This window comes from Geotrypetes seraphini, chromosome 2, assembly GCF_902459505.1.
Source record: "Geotrypetes seraphini chromosome 2, aGeoSer1.1, whole genome shotgun sequence".
In the NCBI taxonomy this organism is placed as follows: Eukaryota; Metazoa; Chordata; class Amphibia; order Gymnophiona; family Dermophiidae; genus Geotrypetes; species Geotrypetes seraphini.
The window spans coordinates 409,808,138-409,831,804 of record NC_047085.1 but is presented as its reverse complement, the minus strand read 5'-3'; the positions used below and the strand labels follow the sequence as shown (position 1 = coordinate 409,831,804).

Sequence of the window (23,667 nt, the reverse complement as noted above, 5' to 3'; positions counted from 1 at the left end):
CTCTCTGCGCTTTGCTGTGCCGCTTACCTCCCTTTCCTACTACCCATCAAATATACTGTCCTCTACCCTTCCCTGAGATGCATGCTGATCATCCAAAACCCTGATCAGCCATCCCTAAAGGTAATGTTGCCTTCTCCAGAAGGCAAAATGTACCCCATATATGTCCTATTTCCCTCATCCCCCCACAACCCCATTTATTCACTTTACATGCATGCTTCCATCCACTTTATCATTCATCCACAAAAAAGAACCTTTGACATACCCCCTGAGAATTTCCAAGTAGATGGGGGTAACCTGCCTTTTCACCATCTTCTCTCAACCCATATGCAGATAATATCATTGTCCACTGAATATCTCAAGCAGGATCTCATCCAGGTTGTCAATTAACCAATTTAGTAGTTTTTCCCCCTGGTGAGCCACTTGCCAGAGTCCATCTACCCAGGTTGTCTCTGTGAATCCTGATAAATTAGGCCTGGATATAACATTGCAGCTCATTTCTCTTAGTGCCTTCCAGGCTTCCTCCACTGCATTAACTTTTCTCAATTTTCCGTTCAAGGAAAGAGCCACCTATAGAATATGATCTTCTGATCTGAGTACATACATATATGGCGTTTTGGAAGGCCCTCCTCTTCTGGAGCATAGTCCAAACAGATCTTGGTAATTACCACCTGGATGTTCTTCCAGCAAAACTCCTGGTTGTGGTGTGCTTTAGTAAGAATACACTCTCTAATATTATAATCTCCAACACACACAATAATGTGTCTCACTGATGATCCTTTAGTCTGTCCTGTACTGTGGCGAGCTCTTTGGATATGTATCTATCCTGCTATTTGTTTCCCTGCCTCTTGCAGAAGCTGTGCGCATAAGTCTTTCACAACTTCCTTACAGTCTTTAAATGCTTCTGTCTCCAGTATAAGCTTAAACCTCAAGTTGCATCATCTCACTCTATTCTCTAAGTCCTCCATCTGATTTTGCAATTCTTTTAATACAGAAGCATTAGCATCTGCTGAGTTCCAGACCACCTTAACTACATTCAACAACACTGACATGTTCCTCTGTGGCGGCAATGCGGGTCCCCAAATTGCTCACCTCTGCTCTAATCTCTGTCAGTGCAATTTGCTGGACTCCAACCATCTCCACTTTTAATTCCTGGAACCCGGTTTAAACCATCTTTCTGTTATTTTATTATCTGATCTCTGAATTTGAAGGAGCCGGTGCCATTTTCCTCGGCGCCAGATGTTGAACACCCGACTCTGTTTTCTGCTTGTCTCCATTCTCAGAATTATACCTTAATTTATCCAACTTCTTTCTGCTCGCGATCATTCGATCTTATTAACTCTACTTTTTGCATAAAATGACCATGGGAAACAATTAACTGCTCTAATTTCAATAGCCCCTTCAGAGCTCCTTTCTCAGTTGTCACGCCTTTTTATCTATTTATTTAAAAATGTCTTATATATCGCAAATCTACAAATCTAAGTAGTATACAACATACATAGAAGTAATATTAAAACATACCACTTTTCAAGACTTGCAGTATTCATAAACCTGAACAATGTCTTAAAATTTTGTGTTTTAATTCATAAAAGTGTCTGAGAAAACAGAAGTGCTTTTAAAAAATTTTCTTAATGAACTTAGACTCAATCTTTCTAAATTCCTTTGGAAGGGAGTTCCATAGCTGAGGTCAATTAGGTGGTATCTCTCCTGGTGCTGGGGTATAGGGATAGCTCTTCTGGCAGTTGCATAAGTTAGATGTCAGGCAAGTGTTGCATATGTAAGTCAAACGGTCTCAGGAATTCCGGCATTCGGATCATTTTTTCATTTTCTTAGGAGGCCCTCGGAGAGAAAGGCGGCTTCCAAGTCCACCATCGCTCGCTGGATTAAGGAGGCTATCACATCTTTGTATCTGTTAAAGAACAAGTTGGTTCCAGGTTTTCTCAGGGCTCACTCAACAAGGAGACCAGTGACCTCCTGGTAAGAACAGATGATGGTGCCTCCAGTGGATATTTGTAATGCAGCGGTTTGGTCATCTCTGCATTCCTTTATGAAACATTATTGAGTTGGTGTGAAAATCCAGCAAGTTGCGGCTTTTGGAGTAAAGCTCTTCAGTCAGGGCTCCAGGGGTCCCACTCTTAACAGTCACTGCTTTACTTCCCATTTGTCTGTGCCGGTCTGGAGGAATGCTATAGAAGGAGAAATTAGGGCTTACCTCCTAATTTTCTTTCTCTTAGTCCCTTCATACCAGCACAGGACCCATCCAATATTTGATTGCAGTGCTGTTGGAGTAGTGTACACTAAATGATGATTTTTTTTCTTTCTTCTGTATTCTGCTATGGGGATTCAGGTGTTTCTTTCAGGACCGTAGCCTGTTGGTCTACTAGTTTAGCTGGTGAACTTTTAGTGCTGGGACAGAGGTTGGTTATTCTTCTGATTTCATTTTAAAAAATGAACAATTTTGTGTGTTGGGCTAGCAGGTGGCTTAGTTTGCTGCTTGGCTATTTGAGGACTGACTTTATGGGGACTGCACAGCCCACTTATCACTGAAGTCATTTGTTCTTAGTTTACACCTGCTGGTAGAGATAGATAAACCCATTCATCTGTGCCGGTCTGGAGGGACTAAGAGAAAATTAGCAGGTAAGCCCTAATTTCTCCTTATTGGGCATTTCCTGGAATTTTAATACATAGATGCTTTATCCATTTTCATAACAGTATTTACAAAAGTTGTGCTATTACTTCCAGAATGTCAGTTTTTAATATCTCATTTGATGTATTCATCCAAAGCTGTGGAATTTGTAAGAAGAATCACGATCAGCACCTGCTTTTATTGTGTGATACATGCAAACTACATTACCATCTTGGCTGCCTGGATCCACCACTTACAAGGATGCCCAAAAAGACAAAAAATAGTTATTGGTAAGATTGAACTATCTCTTATAAGTAGCTTAATATAGAAGTATTTGAGGAGAATAAAAATGTTATAATTTTAAAGAAGGCAATAGTGAGGGTTTAAAAAATTTATTTTGTTCTTAGTTTTTCCCCATTTATATTGTCTAACCACTTGCATTTGGTAAAATATAGGATTAAAAATGAGCAAGGAAGATAGTAGTTAAGAAATCAGCTCAGGGCTAGCACATGAAAAATATTTAGGATTCTCTGAGGACAAACAGTATAACAAGTCCTCATAGCTTAGATGTGTTGTCACCAACAGAGTCTGTAAGGGAATCTACTCAAGCTTAATGAGAATTAGAAACTTTTGCACTGCCTCACCATGCATGTGTGTCATTCTTGCCTGCTGCTGAAAGAATCATGTTTCTGCAGAGCTGGTTGTCGCATGGCACCAGAGCTTGTCTCAAGACTTGTTTTGTACTCTAAATTGCTATTTATTTTAGATGGATTTTTTTTTCTGCTTATTCCAATCACTTTCATATGATGCAGATTCCTGATAGCGCCCTAGTGAGATTTTCAGTTGTGTTAAAGTTTCCTTTATTTTTTGCGTAGTCTGGTGTAGGCTTTACTTGAGGACCTCGGACACAAAGCTGGGATCTTTTCAAAAATCAAGTCATTGCAGCAGCTATTTGTGTGGACAACATGTACCAGAAAAAAAGACCCAGCAGCTTTACAAAGCATATATGGTGCAGAAGGACCATTTTTATTACAGATACTGATAACTGATGCCTGGGGCTTGACCATTACCCCTCTCAGTGTAAATTATGTTCATAGATGATGAAGAGAAGTTTAATGATTCTGAGAAGCAGTACAATATTATTCTTGATGGTAGAAAGTTTAGTGTATTAGTGTTGGTTTTTAGAGGTCCTGGAGCTGTATCAGATACTGAGAATGAAAACATGAAGAGTGCAATAAACATTCTTGACATTGAACCTTGATAGAGACCATTGGGACTAGTCATTCTCTGAGTCCTGCTAGAAGAATAAGATGAAAATTCAACTTCAACTTCACAGAAGTTAAAGCTCTTAATGCTGCGTTCTAAGTGGAAGCAGGAACACATCAATATTACACCTCATCAGAGCACAGGACCAGAAGCATTGAGGCACCAGTGTTCTTGAAGTGTCCCTGACCTGAGGCCCCTTTATTTTCCTTGGGTAGAAGAAATGCAACAACCTCCATGGATCCAACACCAATACTCTTCAGGTGACTCAAGAAAGTTTAAATACTTTTACATTTCTCCGCTTGCCTTTGTCATAGCAGCCTCTGAGAAGCAGCTTCCAAGGGGATTCAGTGAGTAGGACACTTCTTCTCTCAACATGATGCTGTAGCTTCATCATCATCTTTGCCAATTCAGAGAGAGATCAGCGAGTTTTTGAGATTTATGCCATACCTGCAGGAGAGATATCAAACTCAAGACCTTTGAAGGGCCTTAGAGATGATATGGACCACATTGTTGTCAATCTCTGGTACAGCAGGGTAAGAAGCTTCATTGAGACTTTGGGGATGTTTGAACCCCCAATATATTCTTATATGGAACAATTAACATTATAAGAAATATATTAAGAAGAAGAGATCCATCCTCTAGATCAGTGTTCTTCAACCTTTTTACACCTATGAACCGGCGGAAATAAAATAATTATTTTGTGGACCGGCGATTGAAGAACACTGGGCTAAGTCGTGGACCAGACTCCGCCCAATCTCCATCCCATCTCCATCCCAGACCCTGCCCCATAATTGTACTAATTGTAACACAATTTTTTTTCATTTAATTTTATATATACACACAATATAATTTTACTAACAACACATAATGGTTAACCACAAAATTAAATTACACAAAGCACACTGTATGCTTCTTAACATTCATTCCTACCAGAACACAGATAACCCCTATGCAAATACGGGACCAAAAACTTAAAGTACTAATATATACAAACAAACCCTAAGATTCAAGACTCTGCATGCAGTACAACCCCAGAGAAATAGAAACAAATGCATTTCTTCCTGAACAGTGCAAAATACAGACAGCAGATGTAAATTCTCAAAATTAACACAATTCAATCACTAAATTAATAAATCTAGGCAAATGGATGTCAGGTCTCAGTTTATAAGGATAACTTTTAAGCTTCTAAATTCAATTTGGCACAAATTTTAGGAGGTCACCTTAGAATATGCCTCTCTGTATTATATACAAGTATTACAAAGCCTTGTAAAAGCACCTACTTTATGCATATATGTGCTAGGGAAATTTGTCATCTCCCTCCCTCCATGCTGTGACTTACATTCTGGCCTGCTCCCGTTTGGCTGTTTTATTCCGCCCCCGGTGTTATCTTCTGGCTGGCTCCCTCTTCTTCACTACTGCAGTGCACAAAGCCGCAGGTAGCAGCTTCTTGCGCGTCCCGCACCTCATCTGGAAGCCTTCCCTCTGACGTTGCGACGTCAGAGAAAAGGCTTCCGGTTCAGGCGCAGGACGCCCGTAGGGTGGTTGATCGCTGGAATAGTCTTCCACTTCAGGTTATTGAGGCCAGCAGCGTGCCTGATTTTAAGGCCAGATGGGATAGACACGTGGGATCTATTCACAGAGAAAGGTAGGGGATGGTCTTTGGGGTGGGCAGACTAAATGGGCCGCGGCCCTTATCTGCCATCTGTTTCTATGTTTCTATGCCTGCAGCAGTGAAGAAGAGGGAGCCGGCCCGAAGATAACATTGTCTTGGGCCCGATGCACTTGCCAGTCCTGTGCACTGGCAGGAAATTTCTGCGGACCGGCACTGGTCCATGGACCGGCGGTTGAAGAAAAACTGCTCTAGATTACTAAAAGTGTTTTGTGGAATCGGCCACCATAGCACTCATTGAAAATTGTAGAACAATTAACATTATAAGAAAAATATTAAGAAAAAGAGATCCATCTTCTAGATTACCAACAGTGTTTTGTGGAATTGGCCACCATAGCACTCAAGCTAAAACTAAAACTAAACTAAAACTTAGTTTTATAGACAGAGTCATCAACCAAGAGGAGCTCAACTCAATTTACAATAATGTAAAACATAATACATAAATTTGACAAGAAAAAGTAGACTGAAACAGTTAATTTCCAAAATGTTTAGCAAACAAAAAAGTTTTCAGAATTTTCCAGAATAAAGCAAAAAAAAACTAAATTTCTTAATGCAAGCGGTAAAGCATTCCAGAATTCGGCTAATTTAAAAGCAAAATAATCTCTTAAAGGTTCTGTTTTTACCACGGAGAGAGGAAAATGTAAGTTTTAATTTTTGAGAACTTCTGGCAAGATGAGATCTATGAACATTCCAGTCTAAAAGAATCAAAATGGCAAAAATGCCAAATAGGATCTTAAATGCAATACAAATGCACTTAAATTGAATTCTGAGTTATACTGGAAGCCAATGTAATTCCTTGAGCAGAGGGTTTACGTGATCAAATTTACTGTTACCGAAGATAAGTTTAGCTGCAGTGTTCTGTATTAATTGAAGTCTCTGCAGGCTGACCTTTGAAAGACCCAAATACACTGAATTGCAATAATCCAGCCTTGACAAAATGATTGATTGAACCAATACAGAGAAGTGTTGTTGGTGAAAAAATGCTCTCACTCTTGTCAGAGCATGAAGACTGGAAAAACACTTTTTAATAAGCGAGTTTAGTTGGTCCTTAAATGTACGTGAAGTATCGATAACAATACCTAGTTTTAACGAGGAAAACTCAATTTTCAAAGATTCTCCTGAGTCTAAGATAACGGCAGAAGGGAGAGAATCTAACTTTGGGCAAAGCCATAAAAGCTTAGGGCTCCTTTTACAAAGCCACACTAGCGGTTTTATCGCACGCACCAGATTAGCGCGTGCTATAGCGCATACTAGCCGGAAATCTACCGCCTGCTCAAAAGGAGGTGGTAGCAGCTAGCACACACGGCAATTTAATGCGTGCTATTCCGCGTGTTAAAGCCCTAACGCGGCTTTATAAAAGGAGCCCTTAGTCTTTGCAGCATTTAATTTCATCTGGGCCATTGTCACCCAGGACTGAAGTTTAGTAATACAATGGTTAATATTGGGTATCAAATTATCGAGATATCATCAGGATATGTTAGTAAAGTTTCTCGAGTATTCAAATTGTAGTGTTTCAATGAACTCATGTAGATGTTAAATAAGATTGGAGACAATGGAGAACCCTGGGGGACACCACAGAGGGCTCTCCACGATTTTGAATTGGAGCCTTTCATATTGACTGAATAAGAGCGAGAAGATAGAAATTTGTCAAACCAGTCTAGAACAATCTGATAAAGGCCGATTTCTGAAAGCAGGAAATGCAGAATATTGTGATTAACTACATCAAAAGCTGCAGAGAGGTCAAACTGAAGTAACATAGCGTGCTTCTTATTAGACTGTAGCTGAAAATTTATTTTGTTTTAATGAAAAAAGAAGTGCAAATTGTGACCCTGGACAAGTCACTTAATCCTCCACTGTCCCTGATACATTAGATAGATTGTGATCCCACTTGAACAGACAGGGGAAATGCTTGAAGTACCTGTATATAAACCATTTTGAGTGTGGTTATAAAACTACAAGGAGTGTTCAATAATTTATCTACCTGAGTATGAAAGAAAGTAGCAAGGGTGTTGACACAAGTTTGTGCATGTTGTGACATGTTTCAAGGTTACTCATGAACAATTGCGACTCAATGCGAGTATAACATTCCAAGAGACAGGATATCAGCAGAGTCCTCCTGCAAATCAAGTAAGAAACTGCTAGATTTGGAATTTGGAGCACCATTCAGTGATAAAATTTCTCACAAAAGAAGGGGGAAAAGCCAAAAGAGATCCATGAACACATGACTGCAGTTTATGGTGAGTCTGCTTCATCATTCTACAAAATAAAATTTTGGAGCAAGCAATTTAAATGGGGTAGAAAATCCACTGAAGATGACCCTCACCCTGGATGGCCTGTGGAAGCAACTTCCACAGATATGTGCAAGAAAGTCGAGGATTTAAATTTTTCAGATAGACAAGGTTTCCCGAATAGCTGAAAAAATAGATATCTCGGCAGGTACAGTTTGGAAAATAATTCATGAAAAGTTGGGCATGTCCAAGGTTAGTGCAGGATAGGTTCAAAGAATGCTGACACCATGTCAGAAGGCCACAAGACTCCAGTGCTGTCAGGAGAACTTGAAGATACTCCTTGAAGACCAAATTAATTTTTTTCATCATTTGGTGACTGGAGATGAGACTTGGGTCTATCACAGAGATCCTGAGTCCAAGATGAAATCAATGCAGTGGAAGCACAAGTCATCAGCCACTCTAAAAAAGTTCAAGACAGAAAAATCTGCAGGCAAAGTCATGGCAACTGTCTTCTGGGATGATGGACTTTTGCTTCTGGAGTTCATGCCACCTAACAAAACCATAATCAGGGGGAGTTATGCCATTACAATGAATGCTTTGCGGGAGTCAATCAAGGAGAAAAGATGAGGAAAGACTCACAGCAGGCATGCTGGTTCCTCACGACAGTGAGACGGTGCACATGTTATGATAGTCACAGGCTACTATCCAAGAATGTGGGTTTCTGCAGCTGAACCATCCATCCATCCTACAGTACTGATCTGGCTCCCTCAGATTATGTCCTATTCCAAGTTTTGAAGAAATCTCTCCATGGACAGTGGATAAGTGATAAAAATGTCAAGGAAGCTGTGACATCCTGATTTGAAAGTCAAACAGAAAAATTATTTCAAAGAGGTTAAAGTCATTGCAGGAAAAGTGGATGAAGTGTATGGAGTTATAAGGGGACTATATTGAATTTTTTTTTTCTTTCATACTGAGGTAGATAAATTATTGAATGCCCCCCCATACAAAAAAGAAAAAAGGTATACAAGTCCCAGTCCCTTTCCCTGTTAAGCGTGATAAATGCAAAAACCTCTCATACCAGTAGCTGGACTCCTTCGTTTCTTTTATGGCAAAACTGTATGATCCAGTATAAGATTTGTATAACAATTAAGCAGTTGCTGAAGGTTCCACCCCTTCTTTTTTTTTTTTAATTGAGAAAACCAAAGATTAAACTAATAGAAGAATTTGCAACTTTAATGATTTGTTTTAGTGGAAAAGCATGCAATTATTATTGCTGGCCCGAAAGCACACTTACTGCTACTGCTGAATATTTTTGATACTACAAGGTATATGTACATAATTTTATGGTCACAAAAGACATTGTTTGCTTGGTGGATCTTATGTTTTAATTAACAGGCATTAGATTCCCCCCTCCTCCCTTCCCCCAACCAAGTAAATTTAATCTCCTTAGTTCACAAGATGTTCAAATTTAGCTAGTCAAAAAGGAACAGTTCTGGGATCAACTGAGTAGTATTAGACTTTTAACTGCTTATCACTAATTTTTAACACTAACCAACTAAATTTAGTTGGGGAAACTCAGCTGAACAAACAGCCACCTTAATCCTAGTGATTTAGATGAATTTTTATTTCCAAAACAACTGATTAGGTTTGGCTTAAAGATAACTGACTGACATTAGCTTTATTGTGTTATCTGCTCAATGACTGTTTAGAAATTGACCCCTAAATGGGAAGCTCCAAGACAGTCATGGCTGTATTGTTGAACACCAGTGTAGTGATTAAAAGAGTGCAGATCATGGGGTTTCCCCTCAGTGCACCAACAAGATTAAATATTGGTCCTACAGATACCTTTATGCAGTATCTGGCATTGCAGTCAACAGAGTGAAGAGCGGATCCCAGATGCAGATTTCAAAAAATCTTTAAAATACCTGGTGTGGTCCATGTTTTGCCCAGAACAAGGCTGCATCAGGGGCAAAATTCTAAAACACATATATCAAATCATAATGTTAGACAGGAAAACAAAGGGGAACCAAATATGTAAAGAAAAACCAAAACTGATGATGTCAGATAATTTATCTATCTTAGTATGAATATATATATATCTGTTTCTCAAACAATAATACTACTCCCTCATCCAATAATCAATAATTTTCTCAAACAATAATACAACCCACTCATCCATCAGTTCTGTGTTCTTGGGATCCTATGACCACAGTATTGCAAGGATTGCTATTGTCTAGAGCAGAAGTGTCAAACTCAAATCACATAAGGGGCCAAAATCTAAAACACAGGCTAAGTTGTGGGCCGGATTTTTTTATTAAGATACCCCCTTTGCTGATGCACAGGATGGGCCCCAGCGCCGGTGGCTGCTCCGACGCTCACAAGACTTCTGTGAGTGTTGGATCAATCACCGCTGCAGCCAAAACTCACGCTGCGCGCCAGCAAAGCAAGGGGTTAGTTTTAGTATAAGTATAAGGATATAACCTCTCCAACCCCACGCCAGCTACAAAATAAATAAAAAAGACTTTTCCTCTCTTTTAGGTCCTAGTTCAGCTCTAGCAGGATACACATTTAAAATCTGACATATTGTAATCACAAAATAGAAAATAAAATTATTTTTTTTCTGCTTTTTGTTGTCTGGTCATTTTGCTTTTAGTCCCAGTTTCTCTTTCTGATTTTGTCTATTTTCTAATTCTCTTTCCAGTGTCTGCTGTCCATTTTTTTTCTCCTCTTCTCTCTTGCTTCAGTCCCTGTCTCCAACATTGATTTTTCTCTTTCAACTTTTCTCCTTTTTTCTTTTTTGCCTCTTTCCACCCAAATCTCGCCCTCTTTCTCATCCTTCTCTTTTTTAAATTTTCAACTACCTATCAATTTTCCATCTCTAGATCCAACTTCTCTCCCTTTCTCTTCCCAACTGCCCCCCGTCTCATCTCTCCCCCTGTCTGCTTCCCTCCCCCCAGGTCCAACCTCTCTCCCTTCATCTCGCTCTCTTCACAGCCCAGCATGCCTTTCCCTCCAGCGCCAGTCTCTCTCTCCTCACAGCCCAGCTTGCTTTTCCCTCCAGCGCTAGTCCCTTTCTCCTCATAGCCCGGTGTCTTTCCTTCCAGCACCAGTCCGATGTCGCCACCAAGCCGAGGAGTCTGCTGGGCTCAGCGATTCGGCAGTGGTGTACGTGGCTCCCCCTCCTGCTTTTTGCCTGCCTCGTCTGTCTCCAATGACGCGCAACTTCTTGTTTCCGCCCGGGTGGACCTCAGCGGACGGAAGGCAGGAGAGAGAGCCACAGACAACACTGCCAAATCACTGCTGAAGCCGGCAGACTTTCCGGCGTGACGGCAACATCGGACCGGCATGGGAGGGAGGACATGCTGGGCTGTGAAAAGGGGCAGTTCGGGAGCATTGCCACAGGCCACATAAAAAGGCCAGGTGGGCCGAATTCGGATCCGGGCCTTGTGTTTGACACATGTGTTCTAGAGAAATGCAGAGTGAGGGTTCCTGTATGGGAGGTAAGACTACTGTTCCACCTGCAGATTAGTGTTTATCTATCCTCTATCAAGTCTGGAATAGTGGGAGCCCAATTAGTTGGAAACTTAGTGACCTGCTGTGATGAAGGACATTCAGTTTGTGAGGACGATACTTGAAAATTTGCCTCTTCCTGTTTGTCTGGATTTTTGGTAGTATGTTTAATTCTTATAACTTTGGTTACCATTAGATAGGCTATCTCAGATCTAAGTAAAGCTTTGATTCAGGTTTCAGCACTTGGTACCACAATTCAGGCAAATGTTGTATGTGTTATGAATTTTCCCAGAATACCTATGGGTTCTCCTAATGAGATACAGGCAGTCCCTGATTTATGAACATCTGACTTACATTGGACTCGTACTTATGAGCGGGGCTTTTGTTCTAACTTTGGTGTCCCAATATGTCCCTCTCGTTCCATCCTGAGTTCCAACATGCCCCTCCCTCTTCCTCCCTCCTTCCATTTTGTGCCCCAAGTACATGCCTCCCTCTGGTGGGTGTTTATCTTCTAGCTGGCTCCTTCCTCTTTCCAGCTTCAGTTGTTTCTCTGCACAAAGCTGTGGGCAGCGACTCCTATGGGCATCTCATGACTGAGCCCGATGCCTTCCCTCTGACGTGGGAGGACTTAGCCATGGGACGCACATAGGAGCCGCTACCCATGTCTTTGTGCAGAGAAATGACTGCGGCTGGAAGGAGGAGGGAGTTTGCCGTCGAAGGAAGGCACATACTTGGGGCACAGAATGGAGGGAGAGAGGGAGGGGTGCATTGAGACATGAGGAGAGAGAGGGTGTGTTGGGATTTGGGAGGGAGCACAAATGTCAGATAAAGGAAGGGGGGAGTGGTCATGAACATGCAACACAGAATAGAGGGAGGAAGGGGAACATGAGCCATAGGATAGAAGAATGAAGGTAGTGAGGGAAAGAGATGCTAAGGTGGGGGAGGTCAATTGAAAAGTTTCCAGCCTGACCAAGAAATGGGAAGATGATGCATTTCCTTCTTTTTCAATGGTGAAAGCATGGGTTTCTGAATTTAAATGTGGCCGAACAAGCATTGTTGAATGCTCCGGTCATCCAAAAACTGCAACAACTGATGAAATGGTTGATGAAGTTCACCAAATCTTGGTGGAAGATTGCCAATTGACCCTAAATGAAATAGCAGAGGCTGCTGGTGTTTCATCAGAAAGTGTGCACGCATCCTACATGAATTTTTAGGTATGAGGAAGTTGACAGTGCTGCGTACATCTTTCAGCGCTATAGAAGTGATAAATAGTAGTATTAGAGTGCAATGGGTGCCATGTTTTCTGTTGACCAAAAATGAATTTGATTGGATATTTCAAAAGAACATGTTTTGAGCATTTTAAGTGTAATGAGAACAACTTTTTTGCGGCATATTGTGACGCTGGATGAGACTTGGTTTCCCATAATTCTTAGGCAAGAGGACATATGCAGTGAGGATGTATCATGAGAAGCCGCCTGCAGGATTCCACAAGGTTCCCCTTGTTCACAATCATTTTTCAATGAGTAAGTGGTTCTTCTTCCTTCAAGTCCACTCTTTCTCCTTTGCATATGACCTTCTTATCCTCTCCTTAGCCAAAGACTCCTTCACAGACACATTGCAACACATATCAAAACTGAATGAGAATCTAAGTGAATGGTCACAAAGAAACTTCCTCAAGCTAAACAAACAGAAGATAAAGGTTCTCTGATTTGGTGACCACAACTCACTGCTGTATTCAGAGCACATTCTGTCCTCGGGCGAGAAACTAACAACAAACAAAATGTCAAAAGTAGTGGGAGTAGTCTTCGACTCATCTTACCATGGGAGAGCAGATTACCTCACTGGTAAAAAAAAAAAAAAAATCTTCAGACTGAGACAACTGAGGGCGATAAGATCAGTCCTGAGCCTGACCAGCTTTAGGATAGTAGCTCAAGCAGTCCTACTTCCGTATATAGACTATTGAAACTCTCTATACTGCAACATTCTAATGAAAGATCTTAAGAGATTGCAGCTACTCCAGAACACAGCGGCTAGACTGATTCTTTGCAAGCCCCAATTTAAAGTTGCGTTTATGGTCCACAAGGCTATATATGGGGGAAAACTAGACAGGACTAACATCTGCCATTCTGGTTATACATTCCTTCTACAACTCAAGAATAATCCAGTGCTGTAAACTGCTGCTTCCCTCTCCATGCCAAGTCTGGAGGAAATCATTCTTTGAGTCCACCTTCGAGTTTCAAGATCTCAAAATATGGAACTGTCTCCTCACCTGTTTACGCTAGATCCCTTCCTACCTTCAATTTAGAAAGAAACTAAAAACGCATCTATTCTCACCGTAGTCCAGGACTTAAAGTTCTACACTGGCTGACTTGTGATGTTCCTGTTTTAAACCTTGTTAATCCTTTTTTCTCAATAAATTTTTATTAACTTTTGTTTGTATAGAAAACAACATGCAGATCTAATGCACATTTTGATACATAGCCCAATTACAGACCCTTGTAACCCTATACCTAATACATAGAAGATCCTCTCTAAGCAACATAATATGCAAGGACAACAATTTCCTCCTATATAGAAATGACACCAAAACAAATCCCCCTTCCCTCCTCACAAACATTCCCCTCAATGTGGGCACTTAGTTTGTCCTTCAGAGCATCCACTCACCATAGTCCCATTCCCCTTCCCAAACATCCCCCCGCCCCCAGGACCCTCCACCAACATCACCATTCTGGGTTCAGATAAAAGTAAAAATTTTACTCCAGGACCATACCCGCTGTTCTTAGTGCCCATAATGTTTTGCAGCTAAGCACTCTATCTGTGCCAGTTTACATAGTTTAAGTTTCCAATCCCCCACTGTTCGTGCCACCTTATTCTTCCAGCGTTGGGCAATAAAACATTTAGCAGCTGCTAATCCCATACGAAGCAATTTGGTTTGCCAAGGGGAACATCTCACATTTTGAGTACCCAGGAGACAACATTGAAGTAAAAATTGTACCAGGTCTTGAAGCCATGTTATCAGAGCAGTAGTAACATGTAACCAAAAGAACTGTATTTCAGGACACTCCTACCATATGTGAAGAAACAATCCCTTCCCTTGTCCACATCTCCAGCAAACATCAGATTGCTGAGGATACATGTTTTTCAAATGCTCAGGTGTGAAGTACCTGTGTGCCTAAACTTTATATGCACCTTCCTGTACCAAGATGCAATGTGAGGCTTTCTGAACCTCCATATCTGAACTCATTCTGTCACTGTAAAAGCGGTATGCAGGTCTGCTTCCCACCTCTGCATATAAGGATACTTGACAAAATCCTGTCCTCTAAAATATCGGTATAGAATCGTGAGAGGTCTCAGAACCCGCCCCAAAAGTACCCATAAATTTTCTAAATGTTCCAGACTCCTGGGACGAGGCCTTCCCCCAACCTTCAGATGCCATAAAATGCCGAAGCTGCATGTATGCAAAAAATCTCCCCTGAGATCATCAATTCTAGCCACCAACTCATCAAAAGTAGGAATCCTCCCCCCCTGCAATACATCTCGGAAAGTAACCAAGCTCTTGTGTTCCCAATGTAAATTCCAACTTAACCAGTAAATATGCAATTAACCAATAGAGAATCAAATTAACATGGAAAGTTCACGTGCGAAGTGTCCACACGATTCAGATTCCAGGACTCTGTAGTAACAGTCCTGGAAGACTCCCGTGTCTGAGTAGTATGCCACTCCAATTCATACACAGCCAAGTATTAGTTTTCACTTGTTTCTTGCTGGATCGGATCACCGTCTTCCACATACCAGCAGTCTTCCTCTCTGAATTTCATGATCCAAATGTTGAGAGATCTGGTACATTTTTTATCCCAGTTCTCTCAGGGCTACCCAAGCATCTGCAACCTCATGAACTTTTTTAAGTTTGCCATTCATAGTAATCCAGACCCCAAAGACGAAGAGCCATCGATATCAATGCCCTTCAAAGCGCAATACTTAAGTCACTTCTTTGAAATTGCGTCGTTTCTGCAATGTAGCCCATGCCAAGTCTTGATAAATTCCCATCACTACATTTCTCCAGCGATATTCCTGCTTGCAGCTCACTACTTACAGAACTTTTTCTTTAAAAGCAAAGTCAGCAAAACACACGATTATATTCTTAGGTCCCAAGCTTCTTGTCATGCCCAAGCTCTGATGTGCACGCACAATATCGATCTGATCAGGTGTGGTGCCATCCATCTCCGCAAGAAGATCCATACAAATATTACACAGTCTCTGCACAGTCCTTAAAGTCTTCTGATTCTGGGATTCCCTTAAACCTCAAATTACAGCAACAAGATCTGTTTTCCAGAGTTCCACTTGGCTTTGTAATTCTCAAATTGTTGAAGCATAGTGTTATGTCTCGGAACACACATCAGCAATTTCCTGAGTTATGTCCCTCCGTGGCTGCAACACACCTTCCAAGATCTGCCACTTCCATATGCAACTCTGCCAGCGCTGCATTAACATATTTTCAAACTCCCACCATCTCCTCCTTTAATTCATGAAACCATGACTTCAGAGCCATAGCTGTGAGCTCTTCGTCGCCTATGGAATCATTAGTCAGGTCATTGTCCTCTGACTCGGAGGCTGCTGGCACAATCTTTTTTTTTTCCTGAGTAGTTGTTTGCTACTATCCCCTGCCAATTTTTCTTTATTAACTGCAGAAAAGCAAAACTTTTCCCATCCTTTCAAGTCATCATCGCTAGCGGAGGAGCATGTTGTGGTGTGCCAGCAAATTATTCGTTTAACTACACAGCCGCTATGGAGCTTACAACTCAAGCAGTCATTCCATGGTGTGAAATCACTTCCTCTCAAACCTTATTAATCTTATATAAGCCACAATGATTCCTAGTAAGTAATTGCGGGGTATAAGAAACGGTAAGGTATTACTATACTCCTGAGACACTCCTGAGACAAAACAACAATCCAAACAATGGACTACAGAAGATGAACTGACTCTGAAGATAGCAAAAACAGCTCCAATGGCTGTAAAGGTGACAGTGACCATATTTTTGGATTTCCACAGGATAATTTTTATTGACTATCTGGAAATGAGAAAAACCATTAATGGCAAATACAGTGGAACCTCGGTTTATGAGTAACCCGGTTTGCGAGTGTTTTGCAAGATGAGCAATACACTTAGCAAACTTTTGTCTCGCAAACCGAGCATATTCCGATACATGAGCACCTCCCTCTGCTCTAACCGACATCACACCCCCACGAAACGGCATCGCACCCCACCCACCTCCACGAGAACCACATCGCACCCCCGTGCTGAAAGCGGTATCCGCCCTCCCTCCCTCCCAAACATGCTCCTTACCCCATCTGCTGCTTGTGCGAGTGAAACAAAGCTCCCGCCTCTTACTTGGGCTGGGCCTTGAGTATCTGCGCATGCTCAAGGCCTTCTGGCTCTTGTTCTCCGAGATCTCGTTCTCTCCGAGAGAACGAGAGCCAGAAGGCCTTGAGCATGCGCAGATGCTCAAAGCCAAGCCCAGGCAAGAGGTGGGAGCTTTCTTTCACTCACACAAGTAGCAGATGGGGTAAGGAGCATGTTTGGGAGGGAGGGCGGGCGGATGCCGCTTCCAGCAAGGGGGTGCAATGCAGTTCTCGGTGGGGTGGGGGGTTGCGATGCCGGTTTGGGGGGTGCGATGCCGGTTAGAGCGGGAGGGAGGGGGTGATGGAGCAGCGCCGGTAGCCTTGGGGGGGGGGGGGGAGGAGGTAGAACGAATCAAAGCGATTTTCCATTCATTCCTATGAGGAAACTCGCTTTGATATACGAGTAACTTGGTTTATGAGTATTCTTCTGTAACGAATTATGCTCATAAACCAAGGTTCCACTGTACTATGCTGCTTTATTACAACGTCTAAGTGCCAAAATGAAACATCCTCATTTGGCCATGAAGAAAGTTCTCTTCCATCAGGACAACGCACTGGCTCACACATCAGCAATCGTGATGAAATTCCGATTCAGATTAATTCTCGATCCACTGTACTCTCCAGATTTGATCCCGTTCGACTTGTTTCTATTTCCAAACCTGAAAAAAATGGCTGGCTGGGAATAAATTTTCTTCAGATTCTGCGATCAAAGATGCTGTAAATAGCTATTTTCCCAGTTTAGATGTTTCATATTTTACTTAAGGTATGAAAGATCTGGAAAAACACTGGAGTAAATGTATTGAATTAAAATACTATGTTGAAAAACAAATTTCATTTTCTCCCAAAATATGTTGTTTTCTTGATTAGGCCGGAAACTTTTCAATTGACCTTGCATATATGTGAGTTGTTAAAGGTCTTTTAAGAATCTATTCCGCCTCTAAAGTTTTAAATTTATCAATCTGTACTACAGAAAAATAATTCTCCTGGGAATCAGATTGAAAGAGGTTTGATGATGTACACTTTTGATGTTTCATTTAAGAGTCTTCAGATACAAAATCTGTTGATCTTCTGACTTTTATAGTTATATTGGTACTTAGCATGATCAGACCTGACTTTTATGTATGTTTTTTAAACATCTAAATGAAGTTTGCTTAGGTTGTCTTTTTAGAATATTCCCTGACATAGCTAAAGATACTCAAAGGAGAGAAAAAAAATTTTAAGGCCAGGCGCGGTTCAAATAGGAGCTCTTTTATTAGACAGATTAGGTTTACCCTTCTGATGATGAGTCGTTGCAATAGTAATCCTGCTCAGTACGAGAGGAACCACAGGTTCAGCCATTTGGTATAAGTGCTTGACTGAGGAGGCAATGGGGCAAAGCTACCATCTGTGGGATTAAGACTAAATGCCTCTAAGTCAGAATCCCCCCAAAACAGAACAATACTTCAGTGCCAGGGAGCCTCAGTTGGCCAAGAATGGCTGGCCCTGACCAGCCAGCAATTAGAGCTGCGTTCCTTGGAACTGGATCGAGGATAGAAGGGGGCCACCTCTCTTCTGTAGCGCACCATAGGGAATATTCTAAAAAGACAACCTAAGCAAACTTCATTTAGATGCACTATGTCCTCCTTTTTGTTATATTAAGTCCCTCTAAACTTTCTCTATACTGTCCTGTAACCCTCATTAGAGTTCCTTCTCTATACCATTTCCTGTAAACCGTGCCGAGCTCTACAATTGTGGAGATGATGCGGTATACAAACTTAAGGTTTAGTTTAGTTTAGTTTACCACACATTTGTGGGGAATCCGGTGCTAAACACCCGCGGCCATCTTCCTTTGGCCACTCCCACAGAATCTTGTTGAAAGCCGCCTTTTTAAAAAAGGTTTTTAATATAGAGACTTGGGAGTGGATAACAAAATACATTAATAGTTTTACAGAACTTTCTTATTAGGCAAATGAGAGGACTGTTCTAAGTTGTCTTCTAATTTGTATGTATGACAGATGGGTCTTTTCTATAAAGATATTGGAGTTCTAATTTTTTATGTATAATGATTATAAACCACTTTATTTTTGGTTTGGCAGTAAATTAAAGGGGTCTTTTAATTAGGGCTCCTTTTACTTTACTAAGGTGCACTAGCGTTTTTAGCGTGCGCTACATGCCAATGCCTCCATAGAGCTGGCATTATTATTTTCCGTGTAGCGCGGGGCTAGCGCACGTGGCATTGTAACGTGCGCTAAAAACGCTAGCGCACCTTAGTAAAAGGAGCCCTAAGGCCGATTAGCGCACGCTAAATGCTAACGCACCCATTATATTCTGTGGACACATTAGCATTTAGCATGCACTAAATAGGCTAGCGCACCTTAGTAAAAGACCCCCTAAGTTTATAGTAAACATTAACATAAAATATCATGCTTGATTTCTTCTAAGCACAGATGTCTATCTTTTGTTTAAAATTTTTCTTTAGCTTTTTTTCCTTTGAAATACTACTGCTACTATTTATCATTTCTATAGACGTACGCAGTGTTGTACATTAAACATCCCTGCTCGATAGAGCTTACAATCTAATCAATGTCTCTTGTAATTGCTGTGGACTGGATGTTATTAATTTGTTTCTAATTTTTAAAATGCATTTTATTACTTTTAGATTTCTATACAAGTGAGTGCTTGGATTGTAAAATTTTAAAATTACAAGAATTTTTTTTTTTAAACAAAATGACTCATGGGTTTCTAATGGAAGGATAACTACAAAGCTGTGGTAACAATGCAGTAAGTGCACTGAAACCCATAGGAATTGAATGTGCTTCAATGCATTTACTGAGGCAGCATCACTACCACAGCTTTGTAAAAGACCCCTGAATGTACAAATTAATATATTAAACTTTCAGTGAAATATATTTTGGTTGTTTAAACATGCTTGCCAGTTGCCTTCTTGTCAAAAATTTTACTGAGATGTACTTAATTTTAAATATTTTTATTTCTCATCATTTTTTGCATACACAAAACATGTAAAAAGAGGCAATTCAATAAACAAGTCCAAATTATTATGGAGAGAAAGGAAAAATCAAACACTAAGCAACAATATAATGTATTGAAATGAATTTCCTTCAAAATCAGGAGCCTAATCAATAAAACTGTTATTTCACAGTCCTCTCAACAGACTGATAAACTAGAAAATGAGTCAATTATTTAACTTCTTTTTTCCAACAGTAACTTTTTTAACTTAATAGGTTCAAGAAAAGGGGGATGAGACTTGATATATTTTCTTTTCTTACAATCAAAGTGGTTTTATGTATTATATATAAATACACATTTTGTACCTGGGGCATGAAGGATTAAGTGACTTTCCTTGAGTCACAAGTTGCTGCAGTGGAATTGAACCTGATTCTCAGGCTACTTCTTCAATCATACTGTCATATCATCAAAGATCTCATGTATTCCAAACTGCAGACAGACACAAAACCTGACAAAATTGCGTAAATGTTTTGAGTGGAGTAACAAAGATGAAATAGATGGGCAGAGTTCTATAAGCAATAATTAATAGAAACAAAATGTTTAGCAAGGTAGGCAACAAAAGGACAAGAGTTGGGGAGGGGGCAGTTCTTAACAGACAAATTAGCTGAAAATATGGAAAAGTCTTGCGCAAAAAGTAAACTCTTGAAGGCTGATTTAAACTTACTAAGGGAGGTTTCCATATGGATATGAAGAGGCAAAGAATTCTATAAAAAGGTACCAGGCAGCAGAAAGTTGTACTTGAACAAGAATCCTTTCATACGCTGAGAGATTGGAGAAACTGGGTCTCTTTTCCCTGGAGAAGAGAAGACTTAGAGGGGATATGATAGAGACTTACAAGATCATGAAGGGCATAGAGAGAGTAGAGAGGGACAGATTCTTCAAACTTTCAGAACATAAAAAAACAAGAGGGCATTCGGAAAAGTTGAAAGGGGACAGATTCAAAACGAATGCTAGGAAGTTCTTCTTTACCCAACGTGTGGTGGACACCTGGAATGCGCTTCCAGAGGACGTTATAGGGCAGCGAACGGTACTGGGGTTTAAGAAAGGATTGGACAATTTCCTGCTGGAAAAGGGGATAGAGGGGTATAGATAAAAGATTACTGCACAGGTCCTGGACCTGATGGGCCGCCGCGTGAGCGGACTGCTGGGCGTGATGGACCTTAGGTCTGACCCAGCGGAGGCATTTCTTATGTTCTTAATCTTGCTTTAGTTGTGAGGATGAGCTGATCACCCACAAATTCAACTGAATTGTAAACTCTTTTAGCATTAGAGCAGGGGTGTCCAATGTCGGTCCTCGAGGGCCGCAATCCAGTCGGGTTTTCAGGATTTCCCCAATGAATATGCATTGAAAGCAGTGCATGCACATAGATCTCATGCATATTCATTGGGGAAATCCTGAAAACCCGACTGGATTGCGGCCCTCGAGGACCGACATTGGACACCCCTGCATTAGAGGATCTGAGTGTACAAAAAGGTTGTTCGTGAATTAATGATGATAAATATACAAGGATGCCTGAGAAGAAAGCATAGTGGGAGAGGACAGAGATGTTAAATTGGATTCTATAACAGATGCAAAAACTATATTGTAGATTAATTTGATAGCAGTATTTTAAATCAAGGCTCAACAAACTTTGGATGCCAGGTTACCATGACGATTGACATATTGGACCTGGCATCTTAAATTTTGCTGGGCCACCATAAGGCATTGGACAGCTCCATTAGAACTGTATAAACAAACACCAACAAACTCTCTCTCTGCATTATCTCCCTGCTCGCCCCAGATCTACCATAGAGATGAATGGAAGATGTGAGGGAATCTATAGGTTGCTACCATTCCCCTTGATGGATATTTCCTCACAGTTTCAGAACTACCTTAACTCTATACAGCGCTGCAAACATCTGGTAGTGCTATAGAAATCAATAGTAGTAGTAAGTAGCTCTTCCCTAAGGGGAAGTGACATGGGAGGGGCGGAGTCAGAGATGCAGCTGCCATAAAATATAAGAGGAAGAAGTGATCCCAGTATACGCCTTGACTACAACTTCTAGACATTCTGCTTGGCTGAGGTAAGCCAATCTTCTTTTTGCTGAATATGTGTGAGTCCTGGTCTGAGGTCAGACCTTGTTACCTGATTTGAGGAATACTTTTGTAGACTGTGTTTGGGGTGTGGAATTCGCAGACCATAGATGGTGTTTTGGGCCTTGTCAGTCACAGGTCCATCTCAAGACTGTGCCTTTCATGTCTGGTCCTGTGCAGTAACAGGACTCTGGGTTTTGAGTCTAATAAAGAGTTCTTTTTGTGTACTTTCCATGATTGTGTCTTGTGTTTTCATAAGTTCACCCAACCATTGCTCATGCTAGAGATGAGCTGAAGGAAAGGAGAGCAGCTGCTTGTCAGGCAGCAGCCCCATTTTTGGATGCACCACATGGTGCTAATTTTGCATTGGGCATCAGAAGAGGAGGCTACTGCCTGAAATGAAGCTGCTCTCCTTTCGTTTGGCTCATCTCTATGGTGGGCTGAGAGAGGGGGAGAGTTTCCTGCCTTCTTGCCAAGGGGGAGAGGGAGTGAGAACTTGAAGTTTAAGGTGACCATACGTCCCGTTTTGAACGGGACCAACCCGTTATTACATTGCCTGTCCCGTTGTCCCCACACGCCACTTTGGGACGCCAAAATGTCCCGTTTTCAGTGGTGAGGGCGATCTAATAATGGGACGGTGGGACGGTCCCGTTCAAAACCCTTGAAGAGCTGGAGACACAGCTTTCTATACCTTCTGCCGCTGCCACTATTTATGATCCTGCCCCGATCTCTTCCTGTTCCTGCACTTGGATTCGCCAGTGCCACCTCGACCCGCCCCTTGGAGCAGCACTCTCCTTCGTAAGAGGCTGGCCCAGAAGCTTTCTCTCCACGTCAGAGTTCACGTCGGAGAGAGGCTTGTGCAGGGCCTGATTTAAAGATGGGCACGTGCCCTGGGCCCGAAAATAACAGGGGGGGGGCAGGGCTGTTGTTTGCTGTTTCCTGGCTGCAGAACAGCAACGGGAGCTGGAGCGGGCTGGATGATGGGCGCTCGGGGACGGCAGAAGCAGGTGGCGGGTGCCCAGAGGAAGAGAAGATGAAGGAGGAGGAACGGCAGCAGTAGTGCTGGTCGTGGACCTGACGCCTTCTCCCCCTGCTCAGCGGCGGCATGTCTCTGAGCGGCTGAGGAGTTCTGGCCCGAATATAGAGCCGCTGCCGGCGGCGCTGAGGTGCGGCCTCCTTCCCCCTGGATATGCTTGTTAGCAGCTGACTGCCCCAGGTCATGCGGTTAGACTGGTGAGTCGATCCGGGGGCAGTTGAGGGTGGAGGGGGAAACTCAAGTGAAGAGTTGGCACTTAGCATGTGTAGGGATGGAGGGGGTGAAAAGAGGCTCCACTAGGGAAATATCAAGGTGTTTGACGGGAGGAGGGTGACAAAGGTGGCCTTGTTCTCTCTAGAACTACATAAATTGCTATTTACATGATTACGGTTTGTATACATATGTTATTTCTTGTGCAAATGAGGTAGGTCTTTATTTTTAAAAATAATTTTATTGAAAAATTTTCATATTACAATAAGAAATCAATGTAAGGGATAACAAGTTTATATGACATGAAAATATTCAAGAATACTGTATAGCGTCCAGCAAAATAATAGGAAGGAGGCACTGTGGGCACTAAGGACACGGGAAGGAGGCACTGGGGGCACTAAGAACACAGGACAGAGGCACTGGGGCACTAAGGACACAGGACGGAGGCACTGGGGCACTATGGACATAGGACAGAGGCACTGGGGACACTATGGACACAGGACGGAGGCACTGGGGACACTATGGACACAGGACGGAGGCACTGGGGACACTAAGGGCATGGGAAGGAGGCACTTGGGACACTAAGGGCATGGGAAGGAGGCACTGGGGGCGCTAAGGACACGGGAAGGAGGCACTGGGGGCACT

The 23,667-nt window shown here is 41.8% G+C and overlaps 1 protein-coding gene across 1 annotated transcript in view; it reads left to right on the top strand.

The window, feature by feature from the left end:
• Positions 1-23,667, top strand: part of PHF14 (PHD finger protein 14) — a 677,625-nt gene that overhangs the window by 243,524 nt on the left and 410,434 nt on the right. The window contains 1 exon segment of the mRNA XM_033931008.1: positions 2,782-2,913. Within this exon segment, the coding sequence (XP_033786899.1) occupies positions 2,782-2,913 (132 nt within the window).